Source organism: Cervus canadensis, chromosome 13, assembly GCF_019320065.1.
Source record: "Cervus canadensis isolate Bull #8, Minnesota chromosome 13, ASM1932006v1, whole genome shotgun sequence".
NCBI lineage: Eukaryota > Metazoa > Chordata > Mammalia > Artiodactyla > Cervidae > Cervus > Cervus canadensis.
The window spans coordinates 46,524,819-46,542,300 of NC_057398.1; the positions used below are offsets into that span (position 1 = coordinate 46,524,819).

At 38.5% G+C, this 17,482-nt stretch overlaps 1 protein-coding gene across 1 annotated transcript in view; it reads left to right on the forward strand.

The window, feature by feature from the left end:
- The window catches only part of DESI2 (desumoylating isopeptidase 2), a 43,392-nt gene that overhangs the window by 13,242 nt on the left and 12,668 nt on the right, over positions 1–17,482 (forward strand). The window contains exon 2 of the mRNA XM_043485337.1: positions 16,052–16,124. Coding sequence (XP_043341272.1) covers positions 16,052–16,124 — 73 coding nt within the window. The remainder of the gene's footprint in view (positions 1–16,051; positions 16,125–17,482) is intronic.

Here is a 17,482-nt window from a genome sequence, read left to right on the forward strand (position 1 = left end):
AAGCAAGAGCTGTGATGTTTCAGTTCACATTCATTCTGACCTCTTTTATCTGTGGGTATCAAAGCAATAATGCAGCAGGACTTCCCTGGCAGTCCAGGGGTTGATAGTTCTCGCTTCCATTGCAGGGGGCGTGGGTTCAATCCCTGGTCTGGGACCTAAGATCCTACATGCTGCATGACATGGTCAACCAAAAAAAAGGCTTTTTTTTTTGCACTTTCTAAGTTATTCATTCTGCAGTGAACTTGAGGGTAGAGACAGTGTGTTACTCTTCTTTTTATTCCCAGAACTTGGTATATAGTCATTACAGTACTTTAAAAAGGTTTCTTGGACTTAACCTGAGGTTCCCCTAGGACTTGTCATCCTGAAACAGTTTCTTCCTCCATTGTGTCATCTTGTTCGTGGCTGCTCCTTGCAGGATGGAGAAGCGTGCATGCAGGGTTCTGCATTGCTCAGGTGTCTTGACGGGTCTCCCTGGCCAGTCGGGTGGCAAGTGAGAGTCACAGAACATCCACACTGGTTCAGAACAAGAGTAGCAATATGAGAAAGAAGGCTGAGGCAGGCTTGCCTTCTCCTTGGTCATGCCTGGAATCTGTTACTGAAAGTAGTGAAATGTGTTCGTAGTTCTTTGTCATTGTGGTTTAGCCTTGGCATCAGGTTGCATGGATTTGTATTTTACCTCCTGCTTTTCAGCTATGTGACTTTGAGGAAATTAACTTCTCTGTGCTACTGTTTCTTTCTAAAATGGGAATAGGATTTCCCTGGCCATTCAGTGGTTAAGACTCCATGATTCCAATGCAGGGGCTACGGGTTCCACCCCTTGTAAAGACACTAAGATTCCACATGCCAAATGGTCAAAAGATAAATAAAATGGGAGAAGTACTGTATTTGGCTTATAGGGTTTTTATAAGGATCATATGAGTCAATTTATATAAGATGCATAGAATGACACCTGGCACATGATCAGCACTAGAAAGTGTTACCTGTTGTTGTTGCTTGTGTTGTTATTTGCAGGATTGTAAAAGCTAAGTGAGCTTCCGTTTGTATACTTTCAGTAGTTGCAACACTTAATAGCTTGATTTGGGGATTTCTTCACTTTATCTGAAGGAGAGTTAGCACACAGAGCAAAGCACTACCCCAACTGAAGCGTTGAAAGCAGGTTGTGGTAGATCCAGTCAGGAAGGGGTCGAGCAGTAGAGAGGTAGGGGCGTGGGTACAAACTACTGGGTGTACAATAGGCTCAAGGATATAATTGTGTAACATGGGGAATATAGTCAATATTTTATAACAACTGTAAATGGAAAACAAGCTTGTAAAATTGTATAAAAATTAATAATTTAGATTTTATTCAAGTGGGCTATTGTACATTTGACACCATCTCCAAGATCTCTGTCATACTAAATATATAAAATTGGGGTTAATTGTGTAGCACTTTTTATCCCCTTGGCATTAGAGTTGACAGCTAGTCTTCAGCCTTTCTGCCACATGAACTTAATGGAACTAATTTATAAGTCGTGAAGTATTTATGGAAACTGAAACAACTTAGCTTGAGATTGGTTTGTATACCACAGCATAACTGTAGTTTCTAACTCACTGTCCAGCGGTGAGTTACATGAACCACCAGATAAAGTTAACATGTTCATTGTCTCCAGCAGCTCGCAGTATAATCTGTTGTGTGTATTGGAATCTGCTGAATACTATTAGAAGAGTTGTCTGGTTGAAGTACCATGGAAATTCTAGTTTCTAAAAGGAACACATCTTGTATATTTTCCCTCTCCTTCACATTTGAAGGTTAGTTATAGTTCCCAGGGTAGGAGGTCTCTCCATTACTAAACTAGATAAGGTGGGCATGTCATACGGCATTTAGGCAAAGAGTAATGATGGCTGTTTTTACCTGTGATGGTACATGAGAGGTCACCAAAATTTCACACTTAAGAAAAACGATGAACTAATATTAATGATCTCCATCTTATTCTGAAGTTGTTCAGGATACTTCAAGACCACGTAAAGAAAATCAAAGCCACATGAGACTGTCTATTAGGAAATAGTCATGTAATTTAAAAAAGCAGTAGATAAAGCCTAAGAAACCGGGGCTCTATGTGCGACTTAGCCACTTATTATGTGGCCTTGGGCACAAATTACTTGGTTGAATATCCCAAAAGTGATTTACATATTTTGTGTGGACTATTATTATGAAACACAGAGTAAGTGAAAGCATGTGCTAGAGTAACATCCAAAAAATGAGTTACTTATGATATATACACGTATTTGTTTTAACACTTATCAAATTGTGATTGATTGTTTACATTTTTAATGAGTTCCTTATGGACAGGGACTGTGAGTTGATCATCCTTAGATCTCCAGTGTCTAGCAGAGTCCCTGACACATATGTTTTATTAGTCAAAGTTGTCGAACTTTATTTATAGCTTTGCAGGTAAGTAAAAACTTAAAGTAAGATTTACACTGAGATGCAATTTAGGGGAACCTTCTAGAACCATTTCTCAATTTTATCCTGGGCTTCCCTCTGGCTCAGCTGGTAAAGAATCCACCCACAATGCGGGAGACCTGGGTTCAGTCCGTGGGTTGGGAAGACCCCCTGGAGAAGGGAACGGCTACCCACTCCAGTAATCTGGCCTGGAGAATTCCATGGACTGTATAGTCCATGGGGTCACAAAGAGTCAGACACAACTGAGCGACTTTCACTTTCAACTAAGATATACATTTTATATAATACTTATTAAACACACATGTAACTGAAACCAGATATTTAGGAAACACTTCGGTGTGTATGTGATATCCTCTAATAAGTTCTATTCCACTATGTTTAGTGCGTGCATGTGTGTTAAGTCACTTCAGTCATGTCCAACTCTTTGCAACCCTATGGACTGTAGCTCACCAGGCTCCTCTGTCCATGGGATTCTCCAGGCAAGAATAATAAAGTGGGTTTCCATGCCCTCCTCCACAGGATCTTTCCAACCCAGGAGACTTCGAACCCAAGTCTCTTGTGTCTCCTGCATTGGCAGGTGGGTTCTTTACAACTAGCACCACCTGAGAAGCCCACATTATATTTCATTCAGTTAAAATAATGCTGGCACAACCCACTGAAGTGATTTCAGGATTTTTTAATGAGTTTTACACCTGCAGTTTAAAAGATAACTTTTTAAGAATGCAGTCTCCAAGAGAACAGAAACTTGGTTATGTTTGAGTCTGTATTGCTAGTTCTATTGTGTCGTAGGTGTTCAATAAATATTTCTTGAATGAGTGAAAGAGTGGAGATCCTCTTTTCCCATGGTGGTGGTGTTCAGTCAATAAGTCATGTCCGACTCTTTGCAGTCCCGTAAACTGCAGCACGCCAGGCTTCCCTGTCTTTCACTATCTCCTGAGTTTGCTCAAACCCATGTCCATTGAGTCAGTGAGGCCATCCAACCATCTCATCCTCTGTCATCCCCTTCTCCTCTTGCCATCAATCTTTCCCAGCATCAGGGTCTTTTCTAATGAGTTGGCTCTTTACATCAGGTGGCCAAAGTATTGGAGCTTCAGCTTCAACATCAGTCCTTCCAGTGAATATTCAGGACTGATTTCCTTTAGGATTGACTGGTTTGATCTCCTTGCTAAGGAACTCTCAAGAGTCTTCTCCAACACCACAGTTTAAAAGCATCAATTCTTTGGCACTCAGCATTCTTTATGGTCCAACTCTCACATCCATACATGACTACTGGAAAAATCATAGCTTTGACTAGATGGACCTTTATCGACAAAGTGATGCCTCTTCTTTTTAATATGCTGTCTAGGCTTGTCCTAGCTTTTCTTCCAAGGAACATGCATCTTTTAATTTCATGACTGCAGTCACCATCTGCAGTGATTTTGGAGCCCAAGAAAATAAAGTCTGTCACTATTTCCATTGTTTCCCCATCTATTTGCCATGAAGTGATAGAACTGGATGACATGATCTTCTTTTTATGAATGTTGAATTTTAAGCCACTCTCCTCTTTCACTTTTATCACGAGGCTCTTTAGTCCTTTGCTTTCTGCCATAAGGGTGGTGTCATCTGTGTATCTGAGGTTATTGATGTTTCTCCCGGCAATCTTGATTCCAGTTTGTGCTTCATCCAGCCTGGCATTTCACGTGATATACTCTGCATATAAGGTAAATAAGAAGGGTGACAGTAAACAGTCTTGACGTATTCCTTCCCAATTTGGAACCAGTCTGTTTCATGTCCGGTTCTAACTTGACCTGTCCGATTGCTTCTTGACCTACATACAGGTTTCTCAGGAGGCAGGTAAGGTGGTCTGGTATTCCTGTTTCTTTAAGAATTTTCCATAGTTTGTTGTGATCCACACAGTCAAAGGCTTTAGCATAGTCAGTGAAGCAGAAATAGATGGGGTTTTTTGGAATTCCCTTGCTTTTTCCCATCCTCTTTCCCATGAGTCACATTTAAGGACAGGACAAAGGAAAAAGGATTACATGTTCCTTGCTACATTTCAGCTGATCAAGAATTTGAATGATCTAAGTATAATACAGTACACTAAGCAACATGGAGGGTACAGAATTAAGTAAGACTTTGTCTCAGATCTCATGCAGTTTTAGAACCCAGGAGGATAGTCAAATACAAATAGACTCCTTAGAAGGAGTTTCAGTGTTTTACCAAAATCTTTCACACAACTAAATTAAGTGCTTGCTAGGAGAGATTTGCCAAGAACTTGGTTTTCCGGTATAGTTGTGGTTCAGGACCAAGCACTGGCAGTTCCCTGTCCATCCACTGGTGGAGTCAAACTGTGGGTCATATAAAATAGGTTTAGTCCTAACAATGTTCATGGCGCATTTGGTTCACTGTTGATTTGACTTTTAAAAATCTAGTCTCCTTTAAATAACTTAATTCAGAGTCATCTTGTATCTAGCTTGTTGTGGGTTTTAGAAATTGGATCTTTTGGTGAACATAGTAATTTGTTTTTGAGAATTAGTTTGCCTAATCAATAAAGAAGAGGAACTTCAGCCCTGTACAAAATACATGTCACCACATTTTCTTTGCTTTTTAGATTATCATGTCAGCATATATATATTATCATGTCTATATCATGTCAGGCATATTCACACTCATGAGATCAGGACAGTACTTAGGAGCTTTTAAGACTCAGTACAGTCCCTAAGAAGGCCAGTCTAAGGCTAACTTTAAGTTTTATCAGAAAGGGGCAGTCTAAATAGTTATATTGAAGCAAATGTAAACTGGAACTGTCCCAGCAAACAAGGAAGTTTGGCTGTAGCTTTTGTGCATATCTTTATTTTGGCTACACTGTCAGTCTTAGGCTAACTTTAAATTTTATCATCAGAACTGAGACTTGAGAGTAAAACAGTATTAACTAAAAGATTACTGACAAATCTTTCATAATCAGGAGATATTATGTACTCCAAAAGATTAACTCAGGTATTAAGCCTGAGTTACTGTTAGCGACAATTTATAAATAATTTTGAAATGAAAATGTTTTTGATATGTAGATATTTTTTTTTTCCCTGAGACATAGAACGTCAGCCATGTGCTTATCAGATAATATTTTCTGGTAGTGAAGAGATTGGACATTTTCTCAGAAATAGTAATAAAATAGAATCTATACTATATAATTCTTCAGAGAAGGCAATGGCACCCCACTCCAGTACTCTTGCCTGGAAAATCCCATGTATGGAGGAGCCTGGTAGGCTGCAGTCCATGGGGTCGCGAAGAGTCAGACATGACTGAGCGACTTCACTTTCACTTTTCACTTTTATGCATTGGAGAAGGAAATGGCAACCCACTCCAGTGTTCTAGCCTGGAGAATCCCAGGGATGGGGTCGCACAGAGTCGGACATGACTGAAGTGACTTAGCAGCAGCATACTATATAGTTCTTACAGTATAAATCAAATTAACAGACATGGATATTCACGATTGCATCTAAGAAAATACTGGAAAATCTCAGTTCATTCGGTGCAATTTTATTGTCTGGTTTATGACCAGCCTGGTGTTAAGGCACCATAGAAAGCATTTAAATGTGATTTACTGTTAAGTAGCATTTGTGGTAAGATTATCTTGGAATATATCCATTGGTACCAAAAAGACTTCATAACATAGCTTAACAGTGTGAACATCAAGGACAGTTTTATATGAGAAGACACTATAATAATTACCCCAGAGTCTCTACTTGTCACAGTTTATTTTGGATTTTTATTTATTTATTTTTATTTATTTATTTTTTTTTGTCGTGTCTGACTCTTTGTGATCCCATGGATGAGTGCAATTGTGCGGTAGTTTGAGCATTCTTTGGCATTGCCTTTCTTTGAGATTGGAATGAAAACTGACCTTTTCCAGTCCTGTGGCCACTGCTGAGTTTTCTAAATTTGCTGACATATTGAGTGCAGCACTGTCACAGCATCGTCTTTTAGGATTGGAAATAGCTCAACTGGAATTCCATCATCTCCACTAGCTTTTTTCACAGTGATGTTTCCTAAGGTCCACTTGACTTCGCATTTCAGGATGTCTGGCTCTAGGTGAGTGATTACATCATCATGGTTACGTGGGTCATGAAGATCTTTTTTGTATAGTTCCTACATGTATTCCTGCCACCTAATATCTTCTGCTTCTGTTAGGTCCCTACCATTTCTGTCCTTACTGTAACAATCTTTGCACAAAATATTCCCTCAGTATCTCTAATCTTCTGGACAGTGTGGGAAGACAATATCATTTCTTGCCCTCTTAGAGCTCAGGCTGCTAACGAAACATCGTAGATTGGGTGGTCTATGTAAATCAGCAACATTTATTTATCTGGATGCTGTGAAGTCTAAGGTCAATATGCTAGCATGTTTGGTATCTGATGAGAGCTCTCTTCCTTGTTTGCAGACAGCTGCCTTCTTGCTGTATCCTTATATGATCTATTTTGGATTTTTAACTCAGTAATTGAAATGTCTTGTCCTAAACACCTTTCGGGAGGAATAAAGTAAATTACTTACTTTTAATGCCATGAACAGTGATTTTAGTTTTTAGGGGAAACAGTCGTACTTTATACTTATATCATTTAGTATGCCTTTTAAGGAAATCAGACGCAGACTCTAAGTTATTATATTAAATGTTTTAAGTTCCAGACTAGGGAGATAGCATTTATCATAGTTGTTGCTTTCAAGCAGGAAGCATAACATTTTATTAAGTTGATAAAACAAATCACTGACTAAAATGAAGTTTAATGAAAGTTCTCTATCAGAAGAACTCAACATTTTAACATATGACTGTAATATAGTATAGTACAGTCAGTTCAGTTCTGTAGACAATGCTTTAGAAATAATAAATGGAAATATTTAGGCCAATTTTTTGCATTGAAGCAAGATTGAGTTCAAAAGTAACTGCTGTTATTTATGTATTTATTGCTTTCCTGTATATTTCAAGATGATGATTTTTCTGTGAATTGCTTCCTCTTTTTATGTTAATACTCTGGAATATTTTGATAAGCCTTCTAACCCTCGGTGACACTGGCAGGTGTCAGAGGGAGTTAGGCATTTTCTAGTGGTCCTTCCTTGGCCCTCTTCTCTTCATTTACATGCCATCTCTGTGGACTTAAGTTCAAGGCTGTAAGGTCCTAACACCAAAGTGAGATTAGTTCTCCAGTCCTCTGCTCATGTCCTTCTTGAATATATAAGAACCCCGTAAAACCACTGCCTTACAGAGACCTTTTACTCAGATCTGTACTTCTCAAGAAGATAAATAATTGCTTATAGGTACCTTAAAGCAGAGTCAAATTAACTCTGCCATTGTTTGCCATTCAATTTAGTGCGTCACTGCTCTTGGTAATGTGACATCAACTCCCAAATCTTGAAAGTTCTGAGAATTAACAGATAGCCAGAACCAATCTGCTATTTACATGTGCTGCTGCTGCTGCTAAGTCGCTTCAGTCGTGTCCGACTGTGTGACCCCATAGACGGCAGCCCACCAGGCTCCGCCCTCCCTGAGAGTCTCCAGGCAAGAACACTGGAGTGGGTTGCCATTTCCCTCTCCAGTGCGTGAAAGTGAAAAGTGAAAGTGAAGTCGCTCAGTCGTGTCCGACTCTTCCCGACCCCACGGGCTGCAGCCTACCAGGCTCCTCCGTCCATGGGGTTTTCCAGGCGAGTACTGGAGTGGGGTGCCATTGCCTTCTCCAATTTGCATGTGTATCCAACCTTTTATCAATGTGTAGAACAAAGTATAAGGGAAGAACCCTACCAATATGTGTTTGCTACCACTAATACTTAATGTTCGTTGTAGGTCAAGCGCTCTTCTAAGTACTTTATACGTACTGATGTATTTAATCCTCATGGTAGTCCTCTGTGGAAGACTTTATTTATTTATCCCCATTTTGTAAATAAGGACAAAGAGGATGGGTATCTTTCCCCAGGTCACACGAGTAGTAGATAGTGAAGTGAGAATTTGAACCAGGGGTGTGAATTGGAATCAGTGTTTCTTTTTGAGACATTGGGAACCTTTAAAAGTTATCAGATGTCAGGGTCAGGGAGGGATAGATTGGGAGTTTGGGATTGATACATACACACTATTTAAAATAGATAGCCAACACAGACCTACTGTATAGCATCGGGAACTCAATGTTGTGTAAAATAACCTAAAGGGGAAAAAAAATTTGAAAAAGAATAGATACTTATATGGGTATAACTGAATCACTTTGCAGTACACCTGTAACTAACCCGTCATTGTTAATCAACTATACTCCAATATAAAATAAAAACTAAATTTAAAAAAAGTTACCAATATCTGTGAAGAAGTCAAGGCAAAGAACCCCCATCTCCTGACACTCAGCCCCGTGTCTTTCCACTATAGTTCAAATGCTTCAGCACTGTTCGTTGTAATGCTTGGATCAGCCTTTTTCTATCCAAGCAGTAAACTCTGAAGTAAATTCTAAGATAATAGAAACAACGTTCTTGTGATCCAAACTGGAACACAGAAGTGTTGTGAGCTTTCCTGTTGGATCCTAAGGGAACGATAGTGTTAGATGAAAATGACCAAATAGCTTAGTAGATGGTTGACATGGGCATGTTGTGGTAACTCCGATGTTGTTTCATGGTTTGAGAGAGACTGTTTTGTGGTAGCAGCTGGCTCATTTACTGTTTTCCTTTGGTATATTGGGAACAGTTTGAGAAGAATCACATTGTAAACCAACTTTAAAATGAAAGCATCTGAGCTTCATTTAATTCCTCAGGGATTATATGGTTGTCAGCGTTGGGTAAACTTGAACGTAAAGCTTCCTTTGGTGGATCACCCACAGTGTTCCATATCACTCTGCCCTCACAAAGCCCTGTGTGGGAAACTTTCTCTGCGGGGCTGGCCCCAGTGTCATTATGTATACACCTCTTATCCCAGCTTCTGCAGTTGTCTCAGAGCAGTATATTCAACTAGTCTCTGAGTACTGGTTATACTCTTAGACTTGGACCCAACTCTAGAAATAAAAGTGGTCTTTTCCCAATTCAAATAAAAACCTAAGCCTTTAAATAAAATTGTCCTTTTCCCCCAAGTATGTAAGTTTAAAACTTTTGGCATCTGCTGCTACTTAGACAGCAAAATCATTGAAGACATGTCCAACAGAAATTAACAAAAATCTTGCTAACATCCAGTCATGTCTAATTCAGCAGCTTGGTTTGTTTGTTTTTCATGGATACATGGTCCTGGCTGTGATTTCATGTTGCATATTTATAATACATCTTCTGTTGGAAAATATCAATGTTTTATGGTTCTACAAAAGCATGAATTTCCACATAGTGAGTTTGAGAAGCTCTGTTGAGCTTTGTGAGATTTTTATTCCACAGATACCTTGTGAACTGTTTCAGCAGTGGTAAGTAGGTAAATAATTTTTTAAAGACAAAGGATGGAAATCAAGTTAGAGGAGCATTGAGAAACACTGCTATTAAAAATCTTAAACTGTGAGATGATAATATTACTTCAGCATGTCCCCACAGCAAGTCATTTTAGGGGAAGTTTCACAACTAAAATCATTCAGTAAAAGACTGAGTCCTTATATACAGTTAGCTCTCCATATCCACAGATGCAGGGGGCTGCCTTTACCACGCCATTTCAAATAAGGGTCTAGAGCATCTCGCACTGGGGAGTCTGTGGGGGTTCTGGAACCAGTCCCTCACAGATACTGAGAGATTGCTGTGCTTGTTTTGTTTATTTACAGTTATATCATGCATCTCCACTTAAAATAGGCATCCTCCATATTGTCTGCATAGCCTTGGCAGGACTTTGAGGCAGAAGGACTTGATAAGGCTTGCTGACCTTGAATTAAACGCTCGTCTCCCACAGGCAGCCTGCCCAGTTTTTAAAGAGTAATAAGCCTTCCAGGCGTGTTCTCTAATAATAGAGCAAGGAAGCCCTAACAGAAACAGGAACATTTGGAGAGCATTTCTCACTCTTGATGGACTCTCTGTGGAAGGTTTACCCTCTTTTTCTTTGCAGTCCATTCAGGAAAAAAAAAAAAAAAATTTTTAATCACATCAAGGAGAAATATCTAATTTACTTAATTAATTTCGTCAGTAATTTGCTGCTGTTCGTAGATGAGAAGTGGCTGACCAGAATACATATATATATATATATTTAGAATTTGGGGGTTTTATTTTTTGTTTTGTTTTCTGGTTTGGGGGGGCATGCCGTGCAGCTTGTAGGATATCAGTTCCCTGACCAGGGATTGAACCTATGCCCTCAGCAATGAAAGCAAAAAGTCCTAACCACTAGACTGCCAGGAACTTGCCAGTTTTTTTTTCTGTTCTTGATATGTTATTTGTTTACAGTCTGTTTTTCACATGTTTTTAAAGGCAGCTATCTGCCTTCACAGATTAGGAGTGCAATTAGGAAATTGCAATTGAAATTAGGAATGCAGTCTGTAATTTGAGGAATAACCTAGTTAAAAGGTTTTTGACTAGGAAAGGGGCCTGGCAGGGCCCTGGCAGTCCATGAGATTGCAAAGAATCAGACATGACTTAATGACCAAACAACAAGAGTTCAAGAACAAATTGGACCATCTTTTGGGTTTTTCATTAGAAATGTTTTAAGGTAGCTAATAGTCTTTTCACTTTGGGGGGTGTGGGCATCAAGTCCCATACTTATAATATGTATATTTTATTTCACTTTTACTAAAGTTTATATTTTGGATTATTTCGTAGAAGAAAGATAGGAAAATGGAAACTTTTTTGTTCAAGAATTTCTTGGTTCTCACTCTGCTAACAGAGAGGAAATCTTTGTTATAATGCCAAATTCACTTTTTTAAAGGAACAAAGTATGTATTCTGAACGAAATTTTGTCCTTGGAGGATTCATGATATTTATAGAGGAGTTTTTGTTTAGGTTGGCCAACTGTGGAAATTATATACTCTTCTACCATTTGGTACAAGTTAGTAGATCTCCTACTTCTATTCGTAACATTTTTAAACAGTTTTATTGAGCCATAGTTCACTTATCAGACAGTTTGCACTTTGTGTACAATTCAGTGGGTTTTAGGGCATTCACAGAATTGTACAGCTATCATCCCATTCAATATTAGTCATTTTTCATCACCTCAGAAAGAAATCCCATACCCATTAGCAATCACTCCCGATTGCTCTGCAAACCTCCCAGTCATAAGTAGCCACTAATCTATTTTCTATCTGTATAAATTTACCTATTTTAGGCATTTCATATAAATGGAATCATACACTGTGACTGACTTATTTCACCTGGCATAATGTTTTCAAGGTTCATTCAATTGCATGCATCAGCAACTTCTTTCCTTTTTGTTGAAAAATAAGGTAATACAGGTACGCCACACTGTTTATCTGTTCATTAGTTGAGGGACGTTTGGGTTGTTTCCACTTTGGGCCTATAGTGAAGAATACTGCTATGAACATTGATGGCAGCTTTTTATATGTGTTTTCATGTGCTTGAGCATAAACCCAGGAGTGAAACCCTTTCCATTATTCTTACCTGGAGAATCCCCATGGACAGAGAAGCCTGGTGGGCTACAGTCCCCGGGGTCGCAAAGAGTCAGACGCAGCTGAGCAGCTAAGCAGCAGCAGCATGGTTACTCTGGGCTTACACTTCTCCAAAACTGCTGTCCCATTTTACATAAGTACAGTGGAATATTACTCAGTCAGTAAAAAAGAATGAAATGCCGTTTGCAGCAACATGATGGACCTGGAGATTATCATACTGAGTGATGTCGGACAAAGACAAATATCACTTGTATTATATACAGAGTAGTGTGTGTGTGTGTGTGTGTGTGTGTACATGTATACAGAATCTAAAAAAAAACTTCTTAAAAAATTATAAAATAAACATATTTACAAAACAGAAACAGAGAATGAACTTATGGTTACCAGGGGGCAAGAGTGGAGGAATAGATTGGGAGTTTAGGATTGACATGTACACACTGCTCTGTTTAAAACAGATAACCAACAAGCAGGTGGCTCAGTGGTAAAGAATCTGCCTGCCAGTGCAGGAGACAAAGGTTTGATCCCTGATCCTCAATCCTTATATTCCTAGTTTGTTGAGTGTTTTGATTGTGAAAGCTTTGGATTCTTTGTCCTTTCTTCTAGAGATGTGGTATATTACATTAATTGATTTGGGGAGATACTAAATTCACCTTCCATTCCTAGAACAAATATCACTTGGTCATGATGTATGTTCCTTTTTACATGTTGCCAAATTCCATTTACTAGTATTTTGTTGAGGATTTTTGAATCTGTATTCATAAGAGATTGATCTGTAGTTTTCTTATGAAGTCTTTGTCTGGTTTTGATGTCCCAATTAATGCTGGCCACATAGAGTGACTTGGGAAATGTTCCCTTTTTCTTCTGTCTTTTGAGAAGTTTGTGAAGAATTAGTGTTTTTGTTTAAATACTTGGTGTGTGGATGCTCAGTAGCTTCAGTTGTGTTGGACTCTTTGCGACCCTATGGGCTGTAGCCCACCAGGCTCTTCTGGGATTCTCCAGGCAAGAATACTGGAGTGGGTTGCCATGCCGTCTTCCAGGGGATCTTCCCAACCCAGGGATTGAACCCGCATCTCTTGCGTCTCCTGCATTGGCAGGCGGGTTCTTTACCACTAGCGCCAAATCACCTGGTTGTAGACTTTTCTTTCAGGATAGCTTTAAAATGACCAATTCATTCTCTTTTCTTCATTCTCATTAATTATAGATCTATTGTACTCTGTCTTCCCAGGAATTTATTCTCTTCATTTCAGTTATCCAATTTGTTAGTGTTATCCAATTTCATAGTATTATTTATAATTGTTTTTGTAAGGTCAGTAGAAATATCTAGTCATAGATCTGTAGCTAGTAAATAGTTATTTTAATCCAGAAAAATAACTCTTACCTTTGGGGCCCTTTCTAGGGATAGAAGATACTTGAAATGCAAAGAACTGTTGAGTCCCTCATTGTTAAACATCAGCGTTAATTCCTGCCTGGCACAGAATATTGAGACAGAGCCTTTGGGAAACAATGTTAAGAGTGGTTAATGTCTACTTTTTAATAGTGTTCAAAGAAATATCTCTGGGCTAAGAAATCCTTTTCCTAGCAGCTTGCAGGCTTCCTATAACCTTGAGCAGAAACTGTTGACCTTATTGTCCAACTTTCTGTCTGAGTGGAGGTAACACTACCACTTGCAAAGCTATCAGGTATTCATTTTTCATTACAGTGTCTCAGCAGTTCTTAAGAAGCCTTACATAGGTCAAATCTCTTTATGGTAAACTTTAAAGGACTGACCAAATTTTTAGGTGATGGATTTCTCTCTCATTTTTAGCTTCTCTCATTTTATTGATTTTCTAACTTATAGAATGTGTTGAAACATATTCTTTTATATTTAGAATGTAAAGTCTTGAATGCAGGGAAGTTTCAGACTAAAGTAGTATATATAGTATATATACCCAGGCAACATACAGAAGTGCTATAGAAGAGATTATTTTCAACTGTGAAAGAGCAGAGAGTAAAAGATTTCTGAGTCTAGGATTCCGCACTCTGACAAGTACATTCCCATCCTAAACCTGTGTTAACTCTTCTGGCAAAAGTCATTATGCAGGGTTTTTGTTTTTGTTTCTTCATGAAAACCTTTCTCTTAATAAAACATTTAGATTCACATTATAGAAATCCATTATAAAAGCACTTTGAGAAAGCTATTTACTGGTCAACAAAAGATAAATTGTTAAAATTAATAGTGATATTAAATGTTAAATGCAAATAAATGTTCAATTTGCTAAGAGTTTTTAAATCTTTTGATTATTGCAGACAACTATTATGTATCTCTCTCTTTTTCAAAAATATTCTATTTTGAAAGAGAGGCGCTCACACCATAAAAAGAGAAAAGGTAACTTTACATAGGAGCTGTCTGCATCTAGAACAAAAACCTGTTGGTGCCATTGTTAAGGAAGTTAGATACTAGACCAAATTATTGGTTGTAAACAATGTAAGCAATGAGATTTCTCAATTGGAAAAGACAGTTTAAGTCCTGGAAGTTGGCTGTCAGGAAACCACTGAACAAATAGACTTGGGTAAACATTTTTCTAATTATAAAAGTTAGTAATATACATAGTTCATAAAATTGAGAAAAACAATCTTGAAGTGTATGGAGTCAAAAGTGAATATATTTCTTTGCACCCCTTTGTTCACACCCCCATGCTATATCTGCTCCACTCCCCCAAACTGTTAACAGTTTGATCTGTAATGCTTCAAACTTTCTTTTGTTATAATTAGTGGTAGTTTTGTTTTGTTTTATATTTAGCTTGTAAACATATACACAGGACCTATTTATTTAACTTACAAAAATGTGATCTTGCTACAGATAATGTATTATGACCTGATGTCTTTACTTTGTGTCTTAGGTGTATTTTTAGTGCCCTTTTATAGTAACTCATTCTTTTTAGTAGCTTTATGATAGTTCATCATATGGATTTACCATCACTTAATGTAACCATTCTCCTACTGGTACTTATCTGTTTCCAGTTTTTAGTGCTATAGATAACTGAAGTTAATATCCTAGGATATCTTTCTGCATATGTTCAAGCATTTCTGTAGACTGGCTTCCAGGAGGTGGAATGGTTAATTAATTGACGTTGATTCACATTTGTGCAGTATCTTCTGACATCCTTACCAACGCTACATATTAGCAATGTTTTGTATATTTGCCAGTCTGATGGATCTTCAAGCTGGTAGGGAGTTTCTTAGCCATTCAGTGGTTAGACTCCGTGCTCTCACTGATGAGGGCCTGGGTTCAATCCTTGGTTGGAGAACTAAGACCCCCCAGCCAAGTAGCCAAAAAAAAAAAAAAGAATGGTAGCTTATTGTTTTAACTAGCATTTTTCTGATTACTAATGAGATTGTTGAGCTTCCCTGATAAAGGGAAGTAAAGAATCTTCCTACAATGCAGCAGACCCAGATTTGATCCTGGGTCAGGAAGATCCCCTGGAGAAGGAAGTATCAACCCACTCCAGTATTCTTGCCTGGGAAATCCCATGGACAGAGGAGCCTGGTGGGCAGTCCATGGGATTGCAAAGAGTCAGACATGACTGAGCAGCTGTCACTTTCAGTTCACTTTCACTTTGACACAGGAAGGTATTCCATATGGTATGCTGCTGCTGCTGCTAAATCGCTTCAGTCGTGTCCGACTCTGTGCGACCCCATAGACAGCAGCCCACCAGGCTCCCCCATCCCTGGGATTCTCCAGGCAAGAATACCGGAGTGGGTTGCCATTTCCTTCTCCAATGCATGAAAGTGAAAAGTGAAAGTGAAGTCACTCAGTCGTGTCCGACTCTCAGCGACCCTATGGTCCTCCGTCCATGGGATTTTCCAGGCAAGAGTACTGGAGTGGGGTGCCATTGCCTTCTCCGCCATATGGTATGTGGCATAGTCAAAGGCACAGAGATAAGATTGAGTGTGCCGTTATCATGGGAATTTCAGAGCTGTAAGGAAGATACCAAGAAATAGGGTTAGGAAGGCCTAAATATTCAGTAAAAGATTCAGGAAATAGTAGCTTCCTATAAGTGGATTTGAATTATAAGTGAACAAATATACTGAATCTTTTCTTCCCCTCTAGTACTGGATGAACGAATACACCTCTTCCATCGGAATTGGAGTTTTTCATTCAGGAATTGAAGTATATGGCAGAGGTATGTGTGCACACAGTCTAAATATACTTTCTGAAGATTTTTCTCATTTAAAGGGGTTGCAAAATCATGACTGTAGCTCTTCCCCCCCCCTTTTTTTAAGTGCCATGCTTTATTGTAGAAAGTAGGAGAAAATCTCCACGTATTTGTTTATACTGCATTTTGGAAAAATGCCCAAAATTGAATGTGTTTGAAGAGAAAGTACTCCAAAGTACACACGTGTATATTGATTTAGTTATCTTTTATTCTATATCCTGTGTCTTAATTAATATTTTCCTTTTGAGATTTTTATACCATGATAGTTTTGCCTTAATCTATATTGACCTTCCTAAGAAACCTTTCACTTTGAAAAGATACTATGATATAAATAATCATTTTGGTTGGAAAAGGATTGGTGCTGGAACGTCAATTTTGAAATACCAATTTCCTGAGGGAATTTCAGTAACTTGTTTTTGTAGACCTACAAATGTATAGTTATAAAGTTTAAAAATATTGCTGAGCAAATCCTGCCTTTGAATACATGTTGCTTTTTGCTTAAGATGATGGCCTTTGTCGTTAACTGAGCCCTTTTTATTCTTTATTACCATTCATTATGATAAACCTAGCTGGAACCACTCAAACCAAGCAGCTCTGTTTCAACAGCTTTTTCCTTTGTTCTAATTCTCTCTCTTGGTACAAGATAATCCTGACCATGTTTTAAGTAGAATGTTCTTCATAAGACAGATCACGTTGCTGATTTCACCAAGGTTGTAATAATATACTAGTTTGAATCATAAGCTCATCCTATAGCAGAAATGCTCTTATTTGCTTCAGCTAGGCAGTCTTTGTGACCTCTTAGATTATGCTACTGCAGTTTCCTCCCAATTACCCCTGAAGACTACATTTGTTGTTGTTCGGTTGCTAAGTCATGTCTGCTCTTTGCAACCCGGTGGTACCAGCTTAGCTAATACAAGGAAAAGGCTCATTGACTTACATGTGTCAGTGTGGTGTTTTGCTGTCCCGTTTTTATATGCTAAATTAGCTTCTTCCAGGTGCAGTGTACCATATTAAATATTGGCTATAAAAATCTGCCATATAAGCTCCATTTTACTTGAAAGACTGCATCTGCTAGAAAGCAGAGGGGTTTGTATTGAGGGTTCCAGTGGTTGGTGTATTGACACAGGAGAAATTGTAGTCTGTGGGCTTGTTCCCTGTTTGATGTGGCTTTTGCCAAAGTTGCGTGAATGTTCATTTTTAACTGAATTTGAGTGATATGTTACAGTTTTTAAAGTGCCATCGATTTTGGAACCCCATGACCACACTACTCTAAGGTAGATTGGAGCATGGGGCATCCATTTTTCAGGTGAAGAAACGAGCTCAAA